The sequence below is a fragment of the Nyctereutes procyonoides genome, unplaced genomic scaffold (assembly GCF_905146905.1).
Source record: "Nyctereutes procyonoides isolate TBG_1078 unplaced genomic scaffold, NYPRO_anot_genome, whole genome shotgun sequence".
Classification (NCBI taxonomy): Eukaryota; Metazoa; Chordata; class Mammalia; order Carnivora; family Canidae; genus Nyctereutes; species Nyctereutes procyonoides.
In genome coordinates, this window is record NW_026575128.1 from 1,972,634 (window position 1) to 1,995,712 (window position 23,079).

At 36.8% G+C, this 23,079-nt stretch overlaps 1 protein-coding gene across 7 annotated transcripts in view; it reads left to right on the forward strand.

Annotated features, from left to right (window-relative positions):
* SCMH1 (Scm polycomb group protein homolog 1) overlaps positions 1-23,079 on the forward strand; it is a 182,620-nt gene that overhangs the window by 36,619 nt on the left and 122,922 nt on the right. For 4 of the 7 annotated variants that reach the window (XM_055341783.1, XM_055341781.1, XM_055341787.1 and 1 more), the window contains exons 2-4: positions 5,486-5,566; positions 13,576-13,705; positions 22,762-22,830. Coding sequence is in view for 4 of the 7 variants with exons in the window: in XM_055341781.1 (XP_055197756.1) it covers positions 13,693-13,705; positions 22,762-22,830 (82 nt within the window). In the remaining 3 variants the exon portion in view is untranslated. Of the gene's footprint in view, positions 1-5,485; positions 5,567-13,575; positions 13,706-22,761; positions 22,831-23,079 lie in introns of those variants that run through there. The other 3 variants (XM_055341782.1, XM_055341786.1, XM_055341785.1) reach the window with 3 other exon arrangements.

Genomic DNA, 23,079 nt, shown 5'->3' on the forward strand with positions numbered 1-23,079 from the left:
GGGATTTCTAGAATGGTTTATAGATGCCACTCTGTCCTGGAGCCCAAATTACTTTATGTACCTCTCTCAGTGACCTAAGCAGGTGAGGATTTAATCTACTCTCAAGACTCTATATCTAAGAAGGTAGTTTTCTTTTTTGGGGGGGTTAGGGAGGAGGTAGTTTTCTGTACGGGACTCTATCTTCTTAGACTTCAATCTTATTAACTTGATTCTAAGTTGATCTTGAGATCTCTGGTACCTGGTAGATATTTTTCAAAGGGCTGCTTGGGCGGTGTGAACAGATAAAAAGTGGTAAACGGGTTAATAGTCTTTTACTGGTCCCCAAAGACATCTGAGTCTGACCTCAGATTTTAATTTTGTCACTATGAAAAGCTGTTATTAAGTGGTTCCTGTCTGTAGATGGTGACATACATTCAGATCTTCACTCCAAGGAAACCTTGGGGAAATAAGACTCTCTTAGAAGCTTAAGGTTCTGGATAGCTACAGGTTTGTTCGATTATACATTAAATCTTTATTTTTAAAAATAATTTTAGTTGGAAATTATCCTAAAATGAATTGTACCTTTCTTCTTTTTAATTTAGCTTGTTGAGCCTAATTTAATCTTTTCTTAATGACTCAGATCCTTATGGGGTGTGTGTATGTGTAAAAGATACAAAGCTCTGTGGGCTTTTTAGTCTATTCCTAACTGTTTTTCCCACAAGACCATTTTTAGTGCATAATGTTTACAAAGTGCAGGGTTTTCAGGAATGCATATCGTTGTATATAAATGCCTGGAGTTAAGTCTGTGTGGGTCACAGTCATGAAAGATTTGAAAGCCATTGCACTAGGTAACTCCTTCCTTGTGCTAACAACACTTTCTTCCATTTGCATAGTACTTGACTGTTTGCCAAGCCTCCATACATATATATGGCCTATGATAAATAAACCAGGGAAAGAATTAAATTTTTGTTGTTTTTAAATACAGTAAGCAAGCATAATGTAACCAGAAAGAGCATGGACTTTCCAATTAGACATTAGCCTTTAGTCTTTAATTTTAGCCTTTCCATTTAGTAGCTATGTGGCCTTGGATGCCTTAATTCACTCCATTAACTTCAGAACCTCAGCTTTTTTTTTTTTTTTTAACTGAATGGGAAATGCTAGAATTGTTGGGTCCTTTAAGTCAAGTAATGAAAGTAAAAGTGCCTGCTAGGGGCAACACGAATGAATGTTGAGTGGAAGGAAGTAGACATGAAAGAATATATGTGGTATATTTTATTTAAAGTTCAAAACAAGCAAAACTATTCTATAATGACAGAAGTTGAGACAGTGTTTACTCTTGGGTGGAGTACTGACTGAGAGAGGACACAAAGGAGTACTTCCTTGAGTGCTAGTAACAATCTCTTTCTTGGTTTGACGACACATTGTAAAAGTTCATTGAGTTTCTTACTATGATTTGTGTACTTTTCAGTATGTTATACTTTATTAAAAAGTCATTTTTAAAGTGCTTGGTACAGAAAGTAGCACATAGAAGGGAATCCCCTTCTCCTATGATGGTTCTGTAAGTTCACATTATGAAAGTCTATTTAACAAACTGATCCTAACCTCTTTTCCTTGTAACCTCTCAGTTTCTTTGTTCTCTTACAGTTCTCTATCTCCTGATTACATCTTATACCTAGGCATGTTTAATAAGTATATACAGTAATAATCCCAACTGGTGTAGCTGAAGGTTTAGTTCAGTCAGATAAGGTGCAATTGAATGTCTGACCGCTGTGATTTAGGAGCAAATCAGCAATATGAATTCTGATTTGATGCTATTCTCTGATGATTACTTGATGTGATATTTTGCTTTTTTTTTAAAAAAAGATTTTATTTATTTATTCATAGAGACACAGAGAGAGAGGCAGAGACACAGGCAGAGGGAGAAGCAGGCACCATACAGAGAGCCTGACGTGAGACTCGATCCAGGGTCTCCAGGATCACGCCCTGGGCTGCAGGCGGCGCTAAACCGCTGCGCCACCGGGGCTACCTGATATTTTGCTTTTTAAGTGGAGATTAAATGGATTTTTAATTTTGCCTGATATCAAATCAAGTTCATTATTGAGTTTTTTAATGGTGGGACATTGGACTTACTCTCTTATTTCTGGCATTTTTAATACAGGTCGATTATAGTATAGCAGGCTTTGAAATAGTCACCATCACACCCTGTCACACCTCTATATTTTGCTTTAGTTCTCATCACTGAAAGAAAACCATACATACTGTTTTTACCTTATTGCTTTGTACTATAAGTATAGAAACAGAACTTATGTACTTGGAAATTTATGCAAAGCTTTGTTATAAAAAAAACTTAGAATTGTTAAAAAGTCAATTTAAAAACTCAGAAAGTTATTTCTTCTGATACAGGCTATGTGTGGGATATAAAATAAGCCTATTAGAGTCTCTGCCCTCGGGGGTAGAATCCTGCAGGAGAGGTCTGTGAGATAGGCAGAAAATGAACCTGTCTTTACTTTTGGTCTTCTGGATGTCTTTGGTCTTGGAGAGAAAACTTGGACTTTCAAAGAGAAGGTTTTTCACAGAGGGACTAGCAACGCCCTTTATTTTATTATTTTTTAAAAAGATTTTATTTATTTGACAGAGAGAGAGCACAAGCAGGGGGAGCAGCAGAGAGAGAGGGAGAAGCAGGCTCTCCACTGAGCAGGGGGCCTGATGGAGGCTCCATCCCAGGACTAGCAAGGCCCTAACTGAATCCACAGAGAGCTGTGGCAATGATTGTGTGAATGCTGATGGAGCCAATAGAGAGAGACCTGACTGACTTCATCAGGGATTAGATACCCTATTACCTGTTAGATACTTACTTATATACATTGATTAAAATAGATAATGCCATTCAACCCTCATAAACCCTTTGGAGTAGACACTATTATTTCTACATTAAACCTGCAGAAATTATGGCTTAGAGACATTTAGTAACTTGTCCAAGTTTACAAAGCTAGTGACTGAGTTGTTATTCAAACTCAAAGCCCATCTGTACCACATGCTTTATATAGATAGTAATTTTATCCAAAGAAAGGATGTATCTATGGGAAGATAGCTTGGAAACCTGTGAAATGGAAGGTCATAAAGAAAATTGATGATGGCTGATTGCATATAGAATTACCCAAGAAAGAGAATGTTATGACTCCAGAACGTAAGTTTAAGTCCTTGTGAAGCTTTTTGTGTTTCTCTTATGAGATGGTTGAATGGGACTGTGATGCAAATCTACGTGTTACCTGTTTCTCTTCTTTCTTCTATTTTGTAGTAAGATATATAAAACATAAAATTTACCATTTTTAACCACTTAAAGGCATTAAGGTACATTTACAGTGTTGTTTAGCCTTTACTACTCTCTATCTCCAGAACTTTTTCTTTTTCTTTTCTTTTCTTTTCTTTTTTTTTTTTTAAGATTTTATTTATTTATTCATGGGAGACCCAGAGAGAGAGAGAGGCAGAGACACAGGCAGAGGGAGAAGCAGGCTCTCCACAGGGAGCCTGATGCGGCACTCAATCCCGTGACTCTGGGATCTTGCCCTGAGCGAAAGACAGACACTCAACCGCTGAGCCACCCAGGCATCCCATCTCCAGGGGAGATGCTTTTTCATCATCCCAAGCAGAAGCTCTGTACCCATTAAATCACTCTCCATTCCCTCCTCTGCCCTGCCTTAGTACTTCTACTTTCCATTTCTGAATTTGCTTATTCTAGTTACCAAGTATAAGTGGAATCGTACAGTATTTGTCCTTTTGTGTTTGGCTTATTTTATTTAGAATGATGTTTTCAAGATGTGTCTGTGTTGTTGCAAGTATCAGAATGTTACTCCTTTTTATGGAATAAATATTCCATTGTGTGTATAAAGCATATTTATTTATCTGTTCATTTACTGATGGACGCTTGGATTGTTACTTTCCTTTGGCATTGTGAATGATGTTGCTATGAGCATTAGTGTACAAGTATCTGTTTTAGTCCCTGCTTTCACTTCTTTTGGATGTATACCCAGGAATGGAGTTGCTGGATCATATGTTAATTTTATGTTTATTTCTTTTAGATTTTCCACAGCAGCTGCATCACTTTTCATTCCTACTAGTAATTTGCAAGATTCTAATTTCTCCACATTCTGACTTGTTATTTTTGTTTTCTGTTCCTTTTTTATGATAGCCATTTGAATGGGTGTGAAGGGGTATCTCATCCTGATGTTGTTTTGCATTTCCCTTATTGATTAATGATGCTTAGTATCTTTTCATGTGCTAATTGGCTATCTGTATAGAAAAAGGAGAAATGTCTATTCAAGTCCCTTGCCCATTTTTTTAAATTGAGTTGTTTGAGGGGTTTTTTGTTGTTGAATTGTAGGAGTTCTTTATATATTATAGGTATTAATCTCTTCTTGAATATATAATTTACCAGTATTTTCTCCTATTCTGTATAGGTTGTCTTTTACACTCAGATAGTGTTGTATGATACACAAATATTTTTCATTTTGATGAAATCTAATTTATCTGTTTTTTTTTCATTGCCCGTGGTTTAGATGTTACAGAATCATTGTCAAATCCAATGTCAAGATTTTCCCCTGTGTTTTCTTATAAGAGTTCTATAATATTAGCTCTTGTGTTTAGGTCTTTGCATTTTGAGTTAATTTTTGATTTCAGTATAAGGAAAGTTTAAACTTCATTCTTATGCATATGGGAATAGTTTTTCCAACATCACTTGTTGAAAAAAATATCCTTTTCCCATGAATGGTCTTGGCACCTTTGTTGAAAATCATTTGACCTTATATATTAGGGTTTGTTTCTAGGCCCTCTATTCTATTCCATTGGTCAGTGTGTGTGTCCTTGTGCCAGTACCACACTGTTTTGATTACTCTAGCTTTGTAGTAAGTTTTGAAATCACAAAGTGTGAATTTTCCAACTTTATTCATTTTCAAGGTTGTCTAAGCTCTTCAGGGTCCTTTGAAATTCTACATGAATTTTGGGACAGGTTTTTATATTTCTGCAAAAGACATCTTTGGGATATTGCGAAGGATGGCATTGAGTCTAAATCACTTTGGGTAACATTGTCATCTTAACAATGTCAGTCTTCTAATTCATAAAGACAGAATGTCTTTCCATTTATGTTTTTTTCTATTTCTTTCAGCAGTGTTTTGTAGTTTTCATCATACAATATTTTACTTCATGTGGCTATTATATTTCTACAGTAAATTAATAAGTTAACATTCTAATTTACCCATCGTTGTTTAATGACCTATAGAACTACCCTCAAGAATATATTGTTTTTAACAGAATCAGTGTTCTGAACCCACAAAGCTGAGGGAAGGATCCTGGAAATTGGATCCTATTTGGATAGGTTTTCCTTTCCTTTGGGAAGCCATGTCTGGGTGTCCTGCCTGTTGGTTTCCTCTAATAAAAACCTGATTTTACTGCATGTCTTCTTTGATCTACAGTAGTTCACATTTCTAATTTTTTCTGCCTTTACTTCCAGATTTCTCCATCTTGCTAAGGAGGAACACTTTCCTATTTGATATAGCTGATGGTACCATGCAAAAATCGGATCCTCGAAAAGGTCAGAACCTGTATTTATATATAATGGAAATAGAGAGTTTTCCTCTACTAGATTGTATATGAATGTATGTGTCTCAAAAAGCTATTAGAGCGAATAAAAGAATCTCACCCTTTCTTGCCAACTTATCCTGCAATTTTAACAAATCCTGCGTGTCATTTATATAGCTCTTTATAGTTTGCAAAGTACTCTTCATGTAATTGTCTTACATAGTCTTTACAGTAATCTTGTGAAGTAGGTACAGTTACGTTTCCTGTTTTATGGAAACAATGAGGGGTTAAGAGACTTATTCAAAATCTTGTTACTATGTGCTGCTGTATCATTTAGTTCTAGATCTTTTGCCTTTAAATCTTTTTCTTCTCACTCCATCACAAATTCATGATCAGTATCAGAATTTAGAAGGCATGGAAGTAGTAAGTGTGGCAGCTGTATGAATACGGGAAATAGTGTATGTAAAAATCTGTGAAAAAGTTAAAATCCCTGTGTGGATGCAAAATATCATTAATTAAGTCAGATCATGATATTGAATGTCTAACATAATCTTTGAGATGACATGAGATGCCTCAATATGTAATATACCATTGTCTTACGTGACAAATGAAGCTCTGTGTTTGCTCCCTTCCTACTTTTCGATTCTCCTCTCACTTTATCTCTGTAGCTTGCCCTGCCCTTTTCTATCTATAATAAACTGCTGGTTGTTGTCCACACACACTGTCCATTTTCATACCTTTTATATTCCTTTTGCCTAAAATGCCTATTCATCTTTCTTCTACAGTCCTAGTAAAACTTGATCTCTGTGGTGCGTTCCCCACTTCCCTAAGCAGGGTTAATCATTCCTTTCTGTTTTCCCAGAGTGCTTTGTATAGCACATCGCTATTAGAGCAAAATTCATGTTATGTTATGATTGTGTATTTGTATTGCTATCTGTCCTACTAATCAGTGAGTTCTTTGTGTCCTTACTGCCCCCACATTACTTCTAGGCTTAGATACATTTTGTTTAAAGAATTGAATACTAGCTCTCCTTAAAGATATGTATACCAATCTTAGTGGGAGACTGACCACATACAAAACTTAGAAGCTTGTAAATAAACATGGTACATGCTTGAAGTAGAACACAGGGATGATCATAGCCAAGCAGGATTATTTAGGGACGAATTCCTCTAGATAAGGGATTAACAAACTGTGGCTCATGGGTCAAATCCTGTGGGCTGCCTGTTGTGTAAATAAGGTTTTTTGGGACATAGCCACGTTTGTTGTTAATGTGTTACCTATGACTGCTTTCATGCTACAGTGGTGGAGTTGAGAACTTGCAACAGAAACTATATGTTCCATAAAATTGAAATTATTTACTCTTTGGCCCTTTTGAATAGAGGTTTGAAGAGAAAAGGAACGTGAATTGGTGAAGCATGAGTGTATATCATAATGTAATGAAAACAGGTTGTAGTAGTAGATATGCTAAGTGAGAAAGTTCCACTTTAATTGGGTTTATCAACAAGAGCTTTGTTGAAGTGTTAAGAATGCTTTGGATTGGTAAAGAAGAGACATAGAAATTCAATGGAAAGAAATGGCCAACTAAACAGTCTGGGTCTGTAGTAATTTTCTTAATTAAGTTTCTTAATTAATAGCAGGGCATGAGGGTGATGATGACAGAGAAGAAGGAAGCAACAATACACATTAACATTGATTAAGTGTGTACAATGACCAGGAACTGGTCTAAGTGCTTTCTATGTATCCTATTTAATTCTTGCACCTAAATGCGCTATTTACTATTATTGTCTTTATTTTCCAGATGAGGAAACCAAGGCACAGGGGGTTAAGTTACTTGGCCAAGGTTATACAACTAGTAAGTGATAGAACCAGATCCGAACCCTGGCAGTATTGCTGTAGAATCTTCATAAGAGAGGAAGGAAATCTAGGGATATTTGGTAAAAATATCCTTGAGATTGAACTAAGTTAATTAGTCTGAATAATTAGGAAGTGTGCTAACCCATCACAGTGAAGTGAAAATAAACAGACCATAGATGAGTAATGTTGGAAGGCAGTGTCCAATCAGAATAGTTTACTCTGGATTAGGAATGAGAGGGACCAAGAAGCAGATACAATGAGACAGGTTATATAGTTAGTCATTGAGTTTCACCTTGATAAGACCAGGAAGCAAGTAACTTGCCCTGCACACATGAGAGCTGCCCCATAATGCCTAAAGAGCAGGCATACTCAATTGTGATAGAGATGAGCAGTGATTTTCAAGGAAGGAGGTGACATTCAACACCCTCCCCCCACCCAAGTATATAGAGTCCTAAGGGAGGTGTCATATCAAACACATGCCATTCTCTCCCTTTCAGTTTTGTTTCCCTAAGGGGACTTGTTCCTGTTTAATTACCTACCACTGCTGTGATAAACATTTACTCCTTTGAACCACTTTTCTTTTTAATATGTGTATGTGTTAAAATTATGTATAAGCACTGTGAAAAATTTGGCAACAGAAGTATACTGAATGAAGAGAAAGTTTTCCTCCCATTACTCTTTTGCTCTCTTGAGAGACCTTTTTTAAAAGTTCAGTTGTAGATGAAACTACTGTTACTAATGAAAGTATGCTGACATTCCCTAGTGGTTATTGAGATAGAAAAAATACTAAGAATCACTTTCCTAAGGCCAAGATCCACAGCCAAGAATGGAAGGAACTTCCTGGGGAGATGTGGAATTTTTATCAATGGCAGTATAAGAAGAGACTTGGTAGGAATGCTAGAAAGAAGATTCAAACACTGGCTAGGATTGGTGGAATTGGAGGCAGGGGAGGAGGAGGCATTGAACTAAATGGCTTTTACTGTTCCTTCCAAACCTGTAGTCCTATGTTACACCATCTGACTGATTATCAAGCACAAAGGAAAAGACGTCAATGTGACTGGCATGGATGACTTGAGTGGAAGACAGAGTAGTATAAGAGAAAATCCAATGTATAAAATCCAAATTTATAGAACAAGTTACTTTGTAGTAAGACATTGAGCTTATTTTAATAGGATTTCTTTTAACATCTCGTTGTGCTCAAAATAGACTTCGTTTTTTATAAAAGAATTCCATTTACATTAAATTTTGTATTTATTATGTAAAATAAAAGCATCACACACTGTTCATTACTTCAAAGAAAGAAACTATTTCAGGTTATTTGCTTGGTTTTAAGTTGTAACAAATACAGAGTAAATAATTGGCCTGATTCCTTGATGCTGCTGCTCATAGACTCACAATATGATAGAACTTAAAAGGGACCTTACAGATCATGAGTGAAGTTCAGCCTCTTTATTTTACAAATGAAGAAAGTAAAAACCAAAGATGATGTGTTACTGGCTCAGTCTCACAGTAGCCTAACTGGAACTTGACTCTCAAAGATGAGAGCTAAGGTATGTAAAGTGCCTTCTGTGGTGCCAATACATGGCAGATGAAGACACAGAAGGGAAAGAAGATGATGATGATGTTATTTCTTCTGCCCCTACATTACATTTCTGTAAGCCTTCAGAGAAAAGTTGGTATTGTAGAAATATATATTGTCCATACTGCAAACCTAAAGTTGTACAGTGTTAAAATGATGAAATCAGGAGGTCCATACCTCCATAAAATTGTAGGATCTCAGATTTGGAAGGCCTTTTAAGGTTACCTAGTGTAACCTCCCTCTTCCTTTTCATGATTTAATACTTTCACTGAGGGATCCCTGGGTGGCGCAGCGGTTTGGCGCCTGCCTTTGGCCCAGGGAGCGATCCTGGAGACCCGGGATCGAATCCCACGTCGGGCTCCCGGTGCATGGAGCCTGCTTCTCCCTCTGCCTGTGTCTCTGCCTCTCTCTCTCTCTCTCTCTCTGTGACTATCATAAATAAATAAAAATTAAAAAAAAATACTTTCACTGAGAGGTTATTTTACCTTTGCTTCTATACCCTCCATGATAGCAGATTCACACCTGTCCTTCCAACAGTTTATCTGATAGTTGGATACCTCTGACTGCCAGAAAGTCCTTCCTAGTAATGAGCTGAAGCTTGTCTACCTGTACCTTCTTCTACCCACGAGTCCTATTCTGTCCCTTGGGGTAATATTGAGCAAATAGAACAAATCTCATCTCTCCTCTACATGAGAACACACCAGGTTTTTGCAAACAGCTCTCCTGTTTCCCCCAAGTCTTCTTTTCTCTTGGTTAAACCTTCACAGTTTCTTAAACCTTTACTTTCCTTGTTGCTTTCCTTTGAATAGAATTGTATTCCTGTATCTCATTTCAGAGTATAGGAACTAGATTTGAACATAAAACTCTACCTCCAAAGTGTTCTAACTGGCAGTGTAGATCATCCAGTACTGTTATTTCCTTTTTTCTGAATACTGATGGGAATGATGGTGGTGGTGGTGGTGCCTTACTTAGTTCATGACATGAGATCGATATATTTCTGCCAGGAAGTATGATGTGGCGCCACTGGTACCACTAAACTTCTTCCCTGTTCAGGAAACATGAGCCAGAAGCTTTATAGAAAGCATCAGCCTCTCTTATGCTCTGGATCACACCTCTGTAAGCCTCTGGAAGGGGTACACATTATACATAGTTGAAGTCTCCTAGGTCTGCCTGCAAGACAAAGGGAGTTATGGCTTCTCTGCATTTTCATTAGCCATTCATTGCTAGCTGCCTTGCTTGTTAAAGGAAATGCTGATGTTCTCTGGGGTTCTTCTCTCTCTGTGCACGTGCAGAGATGTATAATTGCTACAGAGGGAGTGGGGGTAGGGATGATTGCCAAGGAGAGATCTGTTCCATCTTCTTTGTTCACAACTGCTGCATGCACAAGACAGGATTTATTGCTCTCTTTGAGAAAGAGATTGCCTAGCTTGCTTCCCCTTCCCCCTCTTCTGGCAGATCATCCCAGAGGAATATTACCATCTCATCACACTTATCTCTGAACAGAATAAAAGTAAATGAAGGAGAGCTGGAGGCAGAGAATCAGCTAAAAGGCACTAGGAATAGTTGCTAATAAGAGAGAGTGGCTCAGAGGGAGTGGTACATCCCTGACTAGTCCCTTGTCTGTCTCTTGCCTCCTTTGTAGCTTGTCCTCCGTGACCACAGTGGGGCAGGTATGCTGCTCCCAGTGTTTCCTTTTTGATCTCTGTGCTTATTGGCATAGGATTATGGCTTATTAAAATCATAACTACTATCATTGCTAACATTGAAAGAGTTTTGTCTTCATGAGTTTTCAGGAGTATGTTTGATGCTTCTTTTTTCTCTTTTCCAGTTTATATTTCTGAGAAAAACATCCCTCCTTCTCTGTCCCTTCTTCCCTTTCTCCCCTCGCCCCTCATTGATATGTGCATGTAAGCCTGCGTTACTTCTTTTGTGTTTTCCAAGCTCAATGAATATTTAAAACATGGTACCTTTGAACATCCTCCATTTAATCGAGTTTTGCCTCATTAAATCCCAGACTATGCTTAATATTAATTCAGTGTTCAGGTCAAACTAATAAGGATCAGTGCTTCAGTCTTTACTGTAGTAAAGTGGGTAGAATATCTAAGTTGGGCTATTTTATGTTAGAAGCATTTGTAAGGTTTATTTCTTGTATTTTTTTCTTTTTCTTTTTTTTTTCTTTTGAGAGAGAAGCAGTGTAGTTAAGAGCAAAGTTTGGGTTCAGATACTGGCTTTTCTATTGACTGTAGCCTTTTAGGAACTTATTCAACCTCTCTGGGTACTATTTCCTCATTAGGTTAAAAAGGGATAATGATACCATACTAAGGGGTATCATACTGGTGAGGATTTAACAAGAAGGTTTTATTGAAATAATTAGCACAATATCTGGTACATAATAAACACTTAAAATAATAGCTATATAATATTAATAATACTGCTGTTATAATATATAAATAATAATTTATAATTAAAATTTTGTTCTTAATATATGAAGAATTTCTTCTACTTTTCCCTGCTTCAGGGGATGACCTATTATGATTGTTTTGCCACGTGTTGAAAGGATGCTTCCATAGCCTTGTAAATTTTTCTGTTACATATTATTTTTCTCTCAAGGGTTTCCAGAAATACCAGAATCTTTACATCCTCTAGATCTTGCACTATCCAGTATAGTCACCACTGTAATTAAAGGAAATTTTTTAATTTAGTAAAAATTAAATACAAACAAAAATGGAACTCTTCAGTCACACGGGCCATATTTCAAGTGCTGAAGAGCCACAGCATCTACCCATTAGATAACACAACATTTCTGGCATCAAAGAAAGTTCAGTAGGACACCACCACTTTATATTACTAGTCTATGCTCCTGTGCTCTTTTCTCAGAAAGCAAAGAGGGTATGTTTTCTAGAATGTTCTACAGATTTCTCTCTTAGTGTTTCAGGGCTTCAAACATGCATTTTGAGGATTCAGGTTACTCTTCTTATTCCAGTCTCTTAGTGTCATTACAGTCTTTTGGAATAAATATAGGCACTTTTGCTTCCCCCAAGAAGATTGCATTATGATAACTTTTTAAAGGTTCCAGTCAACAGTAAGAGGAAGCCAAAGGGAGAAGAGGCAAAGTAGAAATAATTCTAGCAGATATTCCTTAGAGTCGCTGCTCAAAAATCAAGTGTTTTAATCCTTAGGGGCTGACTAGTAATAGGAGGTTCTAAAGTACATTGTATTATTCAGGATCTCAGTTTTCCTTCTTAGAAAAGTAGCAAACAGCAAGTTTTTCTTAATAATCCCTATTAACTGTGTTATTTGCGCTTTTTTTTTTTTTTAAAGATTTTATTTATTTATGAGAGAGAGGCAGAAACACAGGCAGAGGGAGAAGCAGGCTCCATGCAAGGAGCCCGATGCGGGACTCGATTCCGGGCCCCCAGGATCATGCCCTGGGCCGAAGGCGGCGCTAAACCACTGAGCCACCCAGGCTGCCCTGTATTATTTACTCTTAAAGCCATTTTTTTTTTCATTTGTTCTTCACAACAACCTAGTAAAGCAAGTAGCATTGGGATTACCATCCCTATTTTACTAATAAGAAGACAGGCTCGGTGCAGTTAAGTTAGTTGCCTAAAATCTTTAAAGGAAAATACCTTTAAAGGGAAAATACTGCTGACATTCAAAACAGGATAGAATTTTAATTTCCAATTTGATATTTGTTTTGTTTTTATTTTGTTTTGCTTTATTTTATAGTCAGACTATAGTAAAAGAGTGAAGATTCTTAGGGCAACTTGGAAACTGAATAGTGTTGCATGGGGTAGTTATTCTAAAAAAGAGTGACTACAGCCTCTTTTGTCCTGTGACCATGTGTGTTAGTCTGCTTGGACTTTCACTTAAAAAAAAAAAAAAGTGCCACTGGTTGGGTGATTTAAACAACAGAAATTTATTTTCTCACAGTTTCTGGTCTGGAAGTCCAAGATCAAGGTGCTAGCAGGGTTTGTTTCTGGTCAGGCCTCTTCTCAGCTTATAGACAATCACTTTTTTGGCCACATCCTCACCTAGCCTTTTTCTCTGTATGTTTGTGGAGAGAGAGAGATCTCTGATGTCTCTTCCTCATTTTATAAGGACAAATTAGGACCCCACCCTTACGACCTCATTTAACTTTAGTTAACCTCCTTGAAAGTCCTGTCTCCAAATACAGTCTTATTGGGAATTGAGACTTTAACATAGGAATTGTGAGGGAGCACATTCAGTCCATAATGGATTTTTAGTATCTTTTGAGTTTTTGGCTTAACCTGGTTAGTTGGAAATTATATTCATATGCAATATTTGCATGGGACCAAATGTAGCAAATATCTGTATTTTTGATTTCTGTGAATATTGAGGCTTAGTTAAGTTAAACCTGTGGTAACTTGTTATAAGGTACTGTCCCACCTTGAGCTATTCTAATAAGCAAAAAAGATATATTTAAATGTCCTTACTTTTTATTTTATTTTTTTATTTTTTTATTTTTGTCCTTACTTTTTAAATGATGTAGCAACTTGTTAATACTTAAGTCTCAGTACATTAAGGGGTAATAAGTGTCCTCCTTCCTTCCACCCCCATTTTACAGATGGAGAAATTAACATACAGAGAAACTGACTTGTCAGAGGTCAGAGTAAGATATTGGTGGATCCAGGGATAAATCCTAAACTCCTTAATTCCTTGACCAGTTTTAACTCCATTGACTATGCAGCCTAGTGGTAAGTATCTTTTTACCCTATTCTGGAGGTAAGAGGGATTAAGAGATCTAGCAAGGACTGACTCTAGGAATTCTTGTTGCTAATTTTGTCATTCATTATCCATTTCTTTTAGCCATGATGTCTTTTTTTCAGTTCATGGAAGGAACTTGCTTTTTAAATTCCTAAAGATATTTTTGTAACACTCAAGATTATTAAGAAATGAAAGAAAAACCTATTATTTAATGAATTTGTTCTCTGTTAGGCCGCTAGACTCTTTAGTGTTTAAATATTTAAATGTCATTAAAACTTAAAGCCATATCAGGAAGGTATGTATTCTTGCCATTTTTATAGCAATATTTTTAATAGTATTAGTTGAATTTAATAAAAACATCTCATAAGTTTCAGAGTTTAGATTCTAAATAAAGTTTTAGCTTTATAGAAACTAAGAACCTTATCAAGAATCTTCAAGTATATAAAATCTCTCTGTTAAGCATAGGTTTCTAGTTTATTATGTCTTACTCCTTTTTTTATCCTTTGCTTTGGATTTCCTGAGGTGAGATGATTTGCCTTGTCTAAGATTAAGTTAATCTTGCTCTTCTACTTGACATGAAAATCATGGGAATTTCTCTAAAGTCTTTTCATCTATCTGTACATCTGAAATAGTTAGGATTCCTTTAATTACTAGACAGGTTGAACAACTAAGCCATGTGAAAAGCAAGAGTGTAGTGAGCCTCCAGAACCAAGGTCCCATAGCCATTAGTGTATTCTTTCCATTGTCCCTCACCTCTACTTCTCTGCCCATTGGCTTATTTTTGCTCATAGTAGATCTGCTTTCTCCATTATAGTAAAAAATATAGTCACTGACATTGACTACATTTTACTTCTCTTAGCATACCCACTAACATGCCTTTTCCTCCAGCCACATTATACTACAGTTGCCCAAAATGGCACTGTCCAATAGAAATAGAGGGCAAGTCACATACATAATTTTAAATTTTCTAATAGCCACATTGAAAAAGGTAAAGACGAAACAGAGGAATTAATTTTAATAATTATTTTATTTAACCTAGTGTATCTAAAATACTATTTTGACATGTAACCAATATAACAATATATAATGAGCTATTCTGCATTCATTTTTTTCATACTCAGTCTTCAGAATCTGGTGCATGTTTTACAAATAATAGCACATCTCAATTCAGACACCAAGTTTTATCAGAAATGCTTTATCTATATTTAGATTTCAACAATTTTTTTTAAAGATTTCAACAATTTTCAATGGAAAAAGTAGATTCTCTTACCCAGTTTTATTCCAAACAAGGTGGGAGAAAGGAGGGCATTTGATGTAACGAGCACTGGATGTTATATGCAACTGATGAATCACTAAATTCTACCTATGGAACTAATAAAAAAAAAGTTTTTCCTATAGCTGTACTGAATGTCATTTATGAATCTAAATTAATAAAACATTAAAATTAAATATTTACTTAGTTACATAAACACATTTCAGGTGCTGCATATGGCTAGTGGCTACCATATTAGACAGAGCAGGTCTAACGTAGTGCTTTATGGCATCATTTCTTTCTTTACATTATTCTCTCTGTGATAAACTTTTATTACTCCAACCCCAAGACTCAATTACTTTTTCATAGCCTTAAGTTTTCCTTCCACCTTCTCCCTGGACAGAACTGTCTCCTCCCCTCTCCTCTACCTTCTGAACCCCCATATACTTTTAATGCAGCACCTATAATACTTTATCACACTTAGTCATGTATCTTTCTCCCTCTTCTAGACTGAAAGGAGACTTTATTGCTTTTTGAACCCCTCATTATCTGGCACAAGGCTAGAACCTATGCGTAGTCAAAGAATTTTTGTTTAAAGAGTGAATGAATATAATTTCAATCTGGAAATAGGAAAGACTTTAGAGGGTTATTTTGAAAATAGCAGATTGGAAATAGAATTTAAATGTCAAATTGAACAGGATTTAATAGGAAGCAATTCAGTCTTATAGGCCTGTGGCATCGCATTCATTCATTCATTTCATGGACTTAAAACACATGAGATGTAAAGGGGAATAAGACATAATTGATATAAAAAAGACATAATTTATAGCTAAATAGTTCATAGAATGTGTGCATATGCTCAACCACACACACACACACACACACACACACACAAGATATAGTTGTGTATTGCTGCCTCATAATATTGTTTGTTGCTTAGTGAAATAGAATTCCAAAGTTGAATAGAATCTTAGAAGTTAGGTAATTAATCCCTTTCCTACCTATAAATAGTTTCAGCATCTTTGGTGATAAGTGATCATCCAGCCTCTCTATTTGTACTCTTTGAGGAATGAATAACCCATTCTCTGTAGGATAGTTCTCATTGCCAGGAATTCTCATTCTGACATCTGCTTCCCTGCAATGAATGCTATTTCAAATGCGTCCAGTCAAAAGATCACATTTTGTGGAACCCGGGGTATAGAATGTAAACTTCATGAGAAGCAGGAGTTTTTAATCTGTTTTTAAAGACCCATCTTCAGTGCCTAGAACAGTGCCTGACAAATAACAAATAATAAATGTTTATTGAATTAATAAGTCTATATAAACCAGATTCAGGCATTAATTCAATTCAGTTTTTTATTTGTGAACAATTATTGCACATCTTTAATTGCTGCTGCCTCACCAACCCTTCCCCTCTGTGGCACTGTTCAACTTTATGTGCCCCAGATTCTTATTATTCACCTGCAAATAGATATTGGTAATACCTGAGATGATATGTGTGAAAGTGCCTGGTGCTGGGCCTGGTATATGGTAATGATAGGTGTTGGTAGAATCTGAAATGGAATCAGTATGGCCTCCTGACATCGCAGAAATGGAAGTCCATTTTTTAAAATTAAATGAATCTTAATAACTGAGACAAAGGGGCACCTGGGTGGCTCAGTTGGTTAAGCATCTGCCTTCAGCTCAGGTCATGACCCCTGGGTCCTGGGATCCAGCCCCTGCTTAGGCTCCCTGCTCTGTCTCCTTGCTTTCCCACTGCTCAGGCTCTCCTTCTTGCTTCACTCTCAAATAAATAAATAAAATATTTTTTTAAAACTGTGATAAAAGACATAGAACTTAAAATTTACCATTTTAACCATTTTTAGGTGTACAGTTTAGTGCCATTGAATACATTCACATTGTTATGCAACCATTTCCATCTGCAAACTTTTTTCATCTTGCAAAACTGAAACCGAAACTCTGTATGCATTAAATGATAGCAAGCACGTTTTTATTTTTTTTTATTTTTTTTTATTTTTTTAAATTTTTATTTATTTATGATAGTCACAGAGAGAGAGAGAGGCAGAGACACAGGCAGAGGGAGAAGCAGGCTCCATGCACCCGAAGCCCGATGTGGGATTCGATCCCGGGTCTCCAGGATCGCGCCCTGGGCCAAAGGCAGGCGCCAAACCACTGCGCCACCCAGGGATCCCGCAAGCACGTTTTTAATATTAGCCTAGGTATTGAAATAGTAAATCTGTTTGGAAAAATTTCCAAAATCAGTATATAAATGATTTGTCTATTATATGCAGTTTTAGATGACCTGTTTTCAAATTATTATTATTCCTATTTAACATCAATAATTAATATCTAATTGTGCTGGATTCTGTATCTAAGTATCCATTTATGTGTCAAAATTGTTTTGATAAAAGCTTGCATTTAAACATTGATTTCTTGGGGCACCTGGGTGGCTCAGTTAAGTGGCTGCTTTAGGCTCAGGTCGTAAGCTCAGGGTCCTGGGATTGAGCCCCAAGTTGGGCTCCCTACTAAAAAGATAAATAAAATCTTTTTTAAAAATAAACATTGACTTCTTAATATGTGTGATTTTCTCACATTGCATAATATTTCTGAGTTTGCCAAAAAGACAAACTTTTTTTTTGAGTGTTGTGTGCCAAGACCCAAAAACTGGATTAGTAGTATTTAGCTGTGACACTGTAGAGCTGGTATAGAAGTGGAAGGTAGCAATAGTGCTCTGCTTAGAGATATTGCCAGAAAGCTATTACAAAGTAACATTATCCTGGACCATAGTGAATAAATAGGAATCTCCCAAGTAGAAAAGTGAAAGTCCAGACACAGAAAACAATATGGCATGTTCATTATGGAGACAGTTTAGATTTTGATCTTTGAAGATATTTAAAGGAGTAGTGACAAGTTTTATCTAATCTGTATTTTAGAAAATGAGCACTAGAGCATGGATTGGAGAGGGATGGGGTCCCACACAGGACTTTAGTAACTGTTTCTGTCAGGCAGGTGAGAGAGAATGAAATCTTAAACTCAGAGTAGGAAAGAGGAGATGGTCATTTCAGAGGGAGAACTGACAGATTTTGGTAACTGGTTGGATCTGGAGGACAAAAGAGAACAGACAATTAAGGAGGTCTCCAGGTTTCTGATTTGTCACTGTTAACTAGAAGAGGGAAGACCAGAGAAGAAATATACTGCGTGGGGAGACAGAATAAAATAAAACTGATTGTTTAAAAATAGTAGCTACATATCATAATATATTCTGAAACATGGCCATTAATCTTAGAATGCTCTGAAAAATAACTAGCTCCTTTTTTTTTTTTTTCCTATCAGAGGCTGCATTCTGTTCATTTAGGAATTGATACAGGGATGATTCCCTAATCTACTGAGTAATGTATCGTGATGCTTAAAAATTAAGCATTTTTTTTAATTTTTTTTTTAATTTATGATAGTCATAGAGAGAGAGAGAGAGAGAGAGAGAGGCAGAGACACAGGCAGAGGGAGAAGCAGGCTCCATGCACCGGGAGCCTGACGTGGGATTCGATCCCGGGTCTCCAGGATCGCGCCCTGGGCCAAAGGCAGGCGCCAAACCGCTGCACCACTCAGGGATCCCCAAAATTAAGCAATTTGTAATGAATGTAGTTGTTGTCTCCTTTTCTCCTCTGGAGGCTGCTTTCCAGGTTCCACTTTTTTGTGCCAGGAGTTTCAAGTATTTCTTCTCAGGAGTTCTTTTTTCATTGTCTTGTGGAGCCTTATTTGATGCCTTTCTGCCCAGTTAAGTTTATTAATTATTTTGTTCATTTTGCTTCATCATTGACTCTGGCTTTTGTTTTTTCTCTTTACTAGAGAATTTTTTTCCTAGATTGGGTTGGTTGCTTTTGAATTGTTGTATTAGTGATCTTATAGCCTGGTTTCTATTTATTGTGGCTTCCTGAATCTGTTTTGCGTATGCTGATAGCGCATCTTTACTTGAGTGATGATAGTGAAGACTTTTGTACATAAGTGGAATACATATTATATATTTAATTTTTAATCATACATCCTAAGTATAAAATTTTTTTAAATTGTGGAAACTTTTTAATATAAAATCAGTTATGATACCCTAATATCTTTTGTCTCTGTCACCAGTTTTTTAGCCTGATCAAATTTGTAATCTTTATCAGTGATTTAGGGGAGAACAAACATAGCAGGTATTAGAAAGACAGGGGACATCCAAGTAGGAGAGAAGACACTTAGGGTGGAACACTGGCCAGTGTGACTGGAGTATAGTGGAAAAGGGAAAAGCCATACAGGCTGAGATCAGAGATGTGTCAGCAGCCAAATCCTGCATTTGCTGTGCAAGGCACCTGTAACTCAGTGGGAAGCTATTGGGAAGCCATCCATAAGCAGATGAATGACATCTGTTTTGTGTTTTAAAATGCTCATTCTTGGGACACCTGGGTGGCTCAGTGGTTGAGCGACTGCTTTTGGCTCAGGGCGTGATCCTGGAGTCTGGGCATTGAGTCCCACATGGGGCTCCCAGGGTGGAGCCTGCCTCTCCCTCTGCCTATGTCCCTGCCTCTCTATCTTTGTGTCTCTCATGAATAAATAAATAGAATATTTTTTAAAAAATTAAAAAATAAAAATAAAATGCTCACTCTTGGGGCACCTAGGTAGCTTAGTCGGTTGAGCATCTGACTCTTGATTTCAGCTCAAGTCATGATCTCAGGGTCATGAGATCGAGTGCCTCTCCCCCAAATCAGTCTCTGCACTTAACAGGGAGTCTGCTTAAGATTCTTTCCCTCTCCCTCTCCCCCTGCTCTCTCTCACTCTCACTCTCTAAAATAAATAAATCTTTAAATAAATAAATGCTCACTCTGAGCCCTGTATGGTGAGTAGATTGGAATAGACCAAGAGTGAAGCAGGGATTCCAGTTAGCAGGTTGTCATAACGGTCCAGGTAAGAAGGGCAGTGACTGGAACTGGAGTGTGAACCATGGGATGATGGGTTGGGACATGGTCCAACAGAGTTTACTGAGTGGGTATGAGTATGAAGGAAATAGAGGCATCACAGACAACTTCAGGGATTTTTTTGCTTGAGCAACTCGGTGACAGAGATACCATTTACTGGTTTGGAGAAGACAAAAAGGAACAGATTATCTTCCCCAAAACCAGTAAATGGCATCTCCATCACATATAATTTCACTCATATGCAGTATTTAAGAAACAAAACAAATGAGCAAAGGAAAAAAAATGAAGACAGACAAACCAAAAACCAGACTCAACTATATATAGAGAGCAATCTATAATGGTTAGCAGAGGGAAGGGGGTTAGGGGGTTGGATGAAATAGGTGATGGGGGTTAAGGAGGGTACTTGTGATGAGCACCAGGTATTGTATGGATGTGTTGAATCACTATATTGTACACCTGAAACTAATATTACACTGTATGTTAACTAACTAGAATTTAAATAAAAACTTTAAAAAACAAAAGAGGAACAGATTGGTAAGACATGGCATTCTGTTTCAGTGATGTTAAGTTTGAAATGTCTGATTTGATGGGTCATATATGACCTATAGGTAGTCATATATGTAAGCATGGAATTCCAAGAGGAGGCCAATGCTAGAAATATAGATTTGGGAGTGATCTCAGTGGAATAATAACCAACCAGAAAAAAAAAAAAACCTATTTGGATGAAGAGATAATGTGAAGAAGGGAGAAGGCAATGATGATAAACAACTCTTAAAATAAGTTTCCCTGAGAAATAGAAGGATATAGCAGGAGGGATATATGTGGGATTGAGAGTAGGAGGTGGGGTATTTGTTTGTTTTGTGTGTTTGTTTTGATAGGAGATGATGGAGCAGTAAGGATGCAGATGCAAACGGTCTATTAGAAAGAGAGTACTTGCAAAGTCCTTGAGAGGATGTGAGAAAATGAGATCTGGAGCAAAACTGGAGGGTTGCTTCTTGATAAAAATAGATACTTCATCCACAACAATAGAGAGCAGTCAGAAAGAATGATGAATGAGTAGATTATTCGTTCACCAAACACTAACTGAGCACCTGCTACTATACTGTGCATGGAGGATATACCACTAAACATAATCAGATCTCTACCTTCCTGAAATGAGTCATATAGGAAGTTCCTGTCCCTTCTGTTTTCTCAATGAACACTGAAAACATCATCTCTAAGAGTGAAAGTGAGGGAGGGAATATTTGGAGTATGAGAAGAGAGAAAAATACATGAATTTTTTTTTGAAGGTGGAAAAGCAAACACAGTAGGGAAATGTATGATTTCTCGATGGTGTCAAGTTGCATTTCAGAATTATGGCGATGAGTTTAAAGTGAGACCAGTAAGCTTGCGTTTGTTTTTCTTCAGCATTTGTGAGCTGTTGGGGTAGGCATGGTAGATAAGTGGACAAGTGGCTTTAACCAGAGTTAAGACTGAGGCTTTCCTAGGCAAATTTGACAAAAAAGAGATGGGAAAGAAGAGTGTTTGCCAGGAGGTGTTTTTAATGAGGACCATGGAATTTGAACTGTGTAAGAAGGGAAGTAAAAAATGATGGGTAATTAATGGCAAGAAAGTGGTAGGGTCAGTAGATTAATCTAAATTTTCAAACAAGGGGATCCCTGGGTGGCGCAGCGGTTTGGCGCCTGCCTTTGGCCCAGGGCGCGATCCTGGAGACCCAGAATCGAGTCCCACATCAGGCTCCCGGTGCATGGAGCCTGCTTCTCCCTCTGCCTATGTCTTTGCCTCTCTCTCTCTCTCTCTCTCTCTATCATAAATTAAAAAAAATTAAGTTTTCAAACAAGGAAAATGAATCTCCATTATGTAAGTAACTTATACTCTTTATAGAAAATTTGAAAATATATGAGATTAGAAGATGGGGGGAAAAATAAGATCACCGCCTAACCATAACCAGATGTTTATATTTGCTGTGTTTTCTTCTTCTTCTTCCCCTTCTTCTTCTTCTTCTTCTTCTTCTTCTTCTTCTTCTTCTTTTCTTCTTTCTTCTTTCTTCTTCCTCCTCCTCCTCTTTTTTTTTAGTGGTAACTTTGTAAGGTTGTATTAGTTTGCTAGGGCTGCAAAAATTATAGACTTAGTCATTTAAACAGACATTTATTTTCTCATGATTCTGGAAACTGGAAGTCAGAGATCAAGGTATGGTAAAGTTATTTTTTTCTGAGGCCTCTCTCCTTGGCTTGTAGATGTCTGTCTTCTCCCTTTTTTTACATGGTCTTTTCTTTGTCCCTGTGTATGTCCAGATTTCCTCTTATAAGGACACTAGTCTTACCAGATTAGGGCTCACCCTAATGATCCCATTTTAATGTAATTACTTCCTTATAGACCCTATCTCCAAATACAATCACATTAGAACATTAAGGAGGTTGGACACAATTCAGTTCATAACAGGGCTGTTCTTTGTTTTCAGTTTTTTTTACATAATTGCAATTATTCCATAAATATAATTTTTGATCTGATATTTTACCAGATAACATTAAACATTTTCCTATTTCATTGTGTAACCTTTGTAAAAATTTAACAGCTACAAAATACTTTATCAAGTGATCAATGTATTGTGGTATCTTCATCAGTCTTCCCGACATTTAGGTGCCATCCCCTCAGTTTTTTGTTATTATAAACAGAACTAATGCTTTTTAAATAAAGCTGTTTTTCTGTATTTTGGAGCATTTCCTTAGAATACAATCTCAGAAGTGGATTACTTTATCAAAATCTGTTAATACATACTGTTAAATTAGAGAAGTATTGAATCTTGCATTTTCTTTTCACGTGACTGTTTTCTCTCTTCCTGCAGTAATAGACTGGAATGATGTTAGAAAACACAAATATGGTCATCTCTCAGAGTCTGCATCCCAATATCAAGGTAAGGAAAAAAAAAAAAAACTAGCATGGAAAAATTTAGTTTGACATCTCTTACCATGAAACCTCTGTTCTTAGAGGCCTGTGGTACAAAGAACTCACTTATTAAAGCACAAGCAAACATTAGAGTTTGTAGTGGTGTCTATCAAAAGCAATTTGCTTTGTTTTTAACCAGAAATCAGGACTCTAAATACAGGTAATTCCAAATTAGCTTCCCAGCCTTAGGCCTGATTGCTTGGCCTGTCTGCATTTC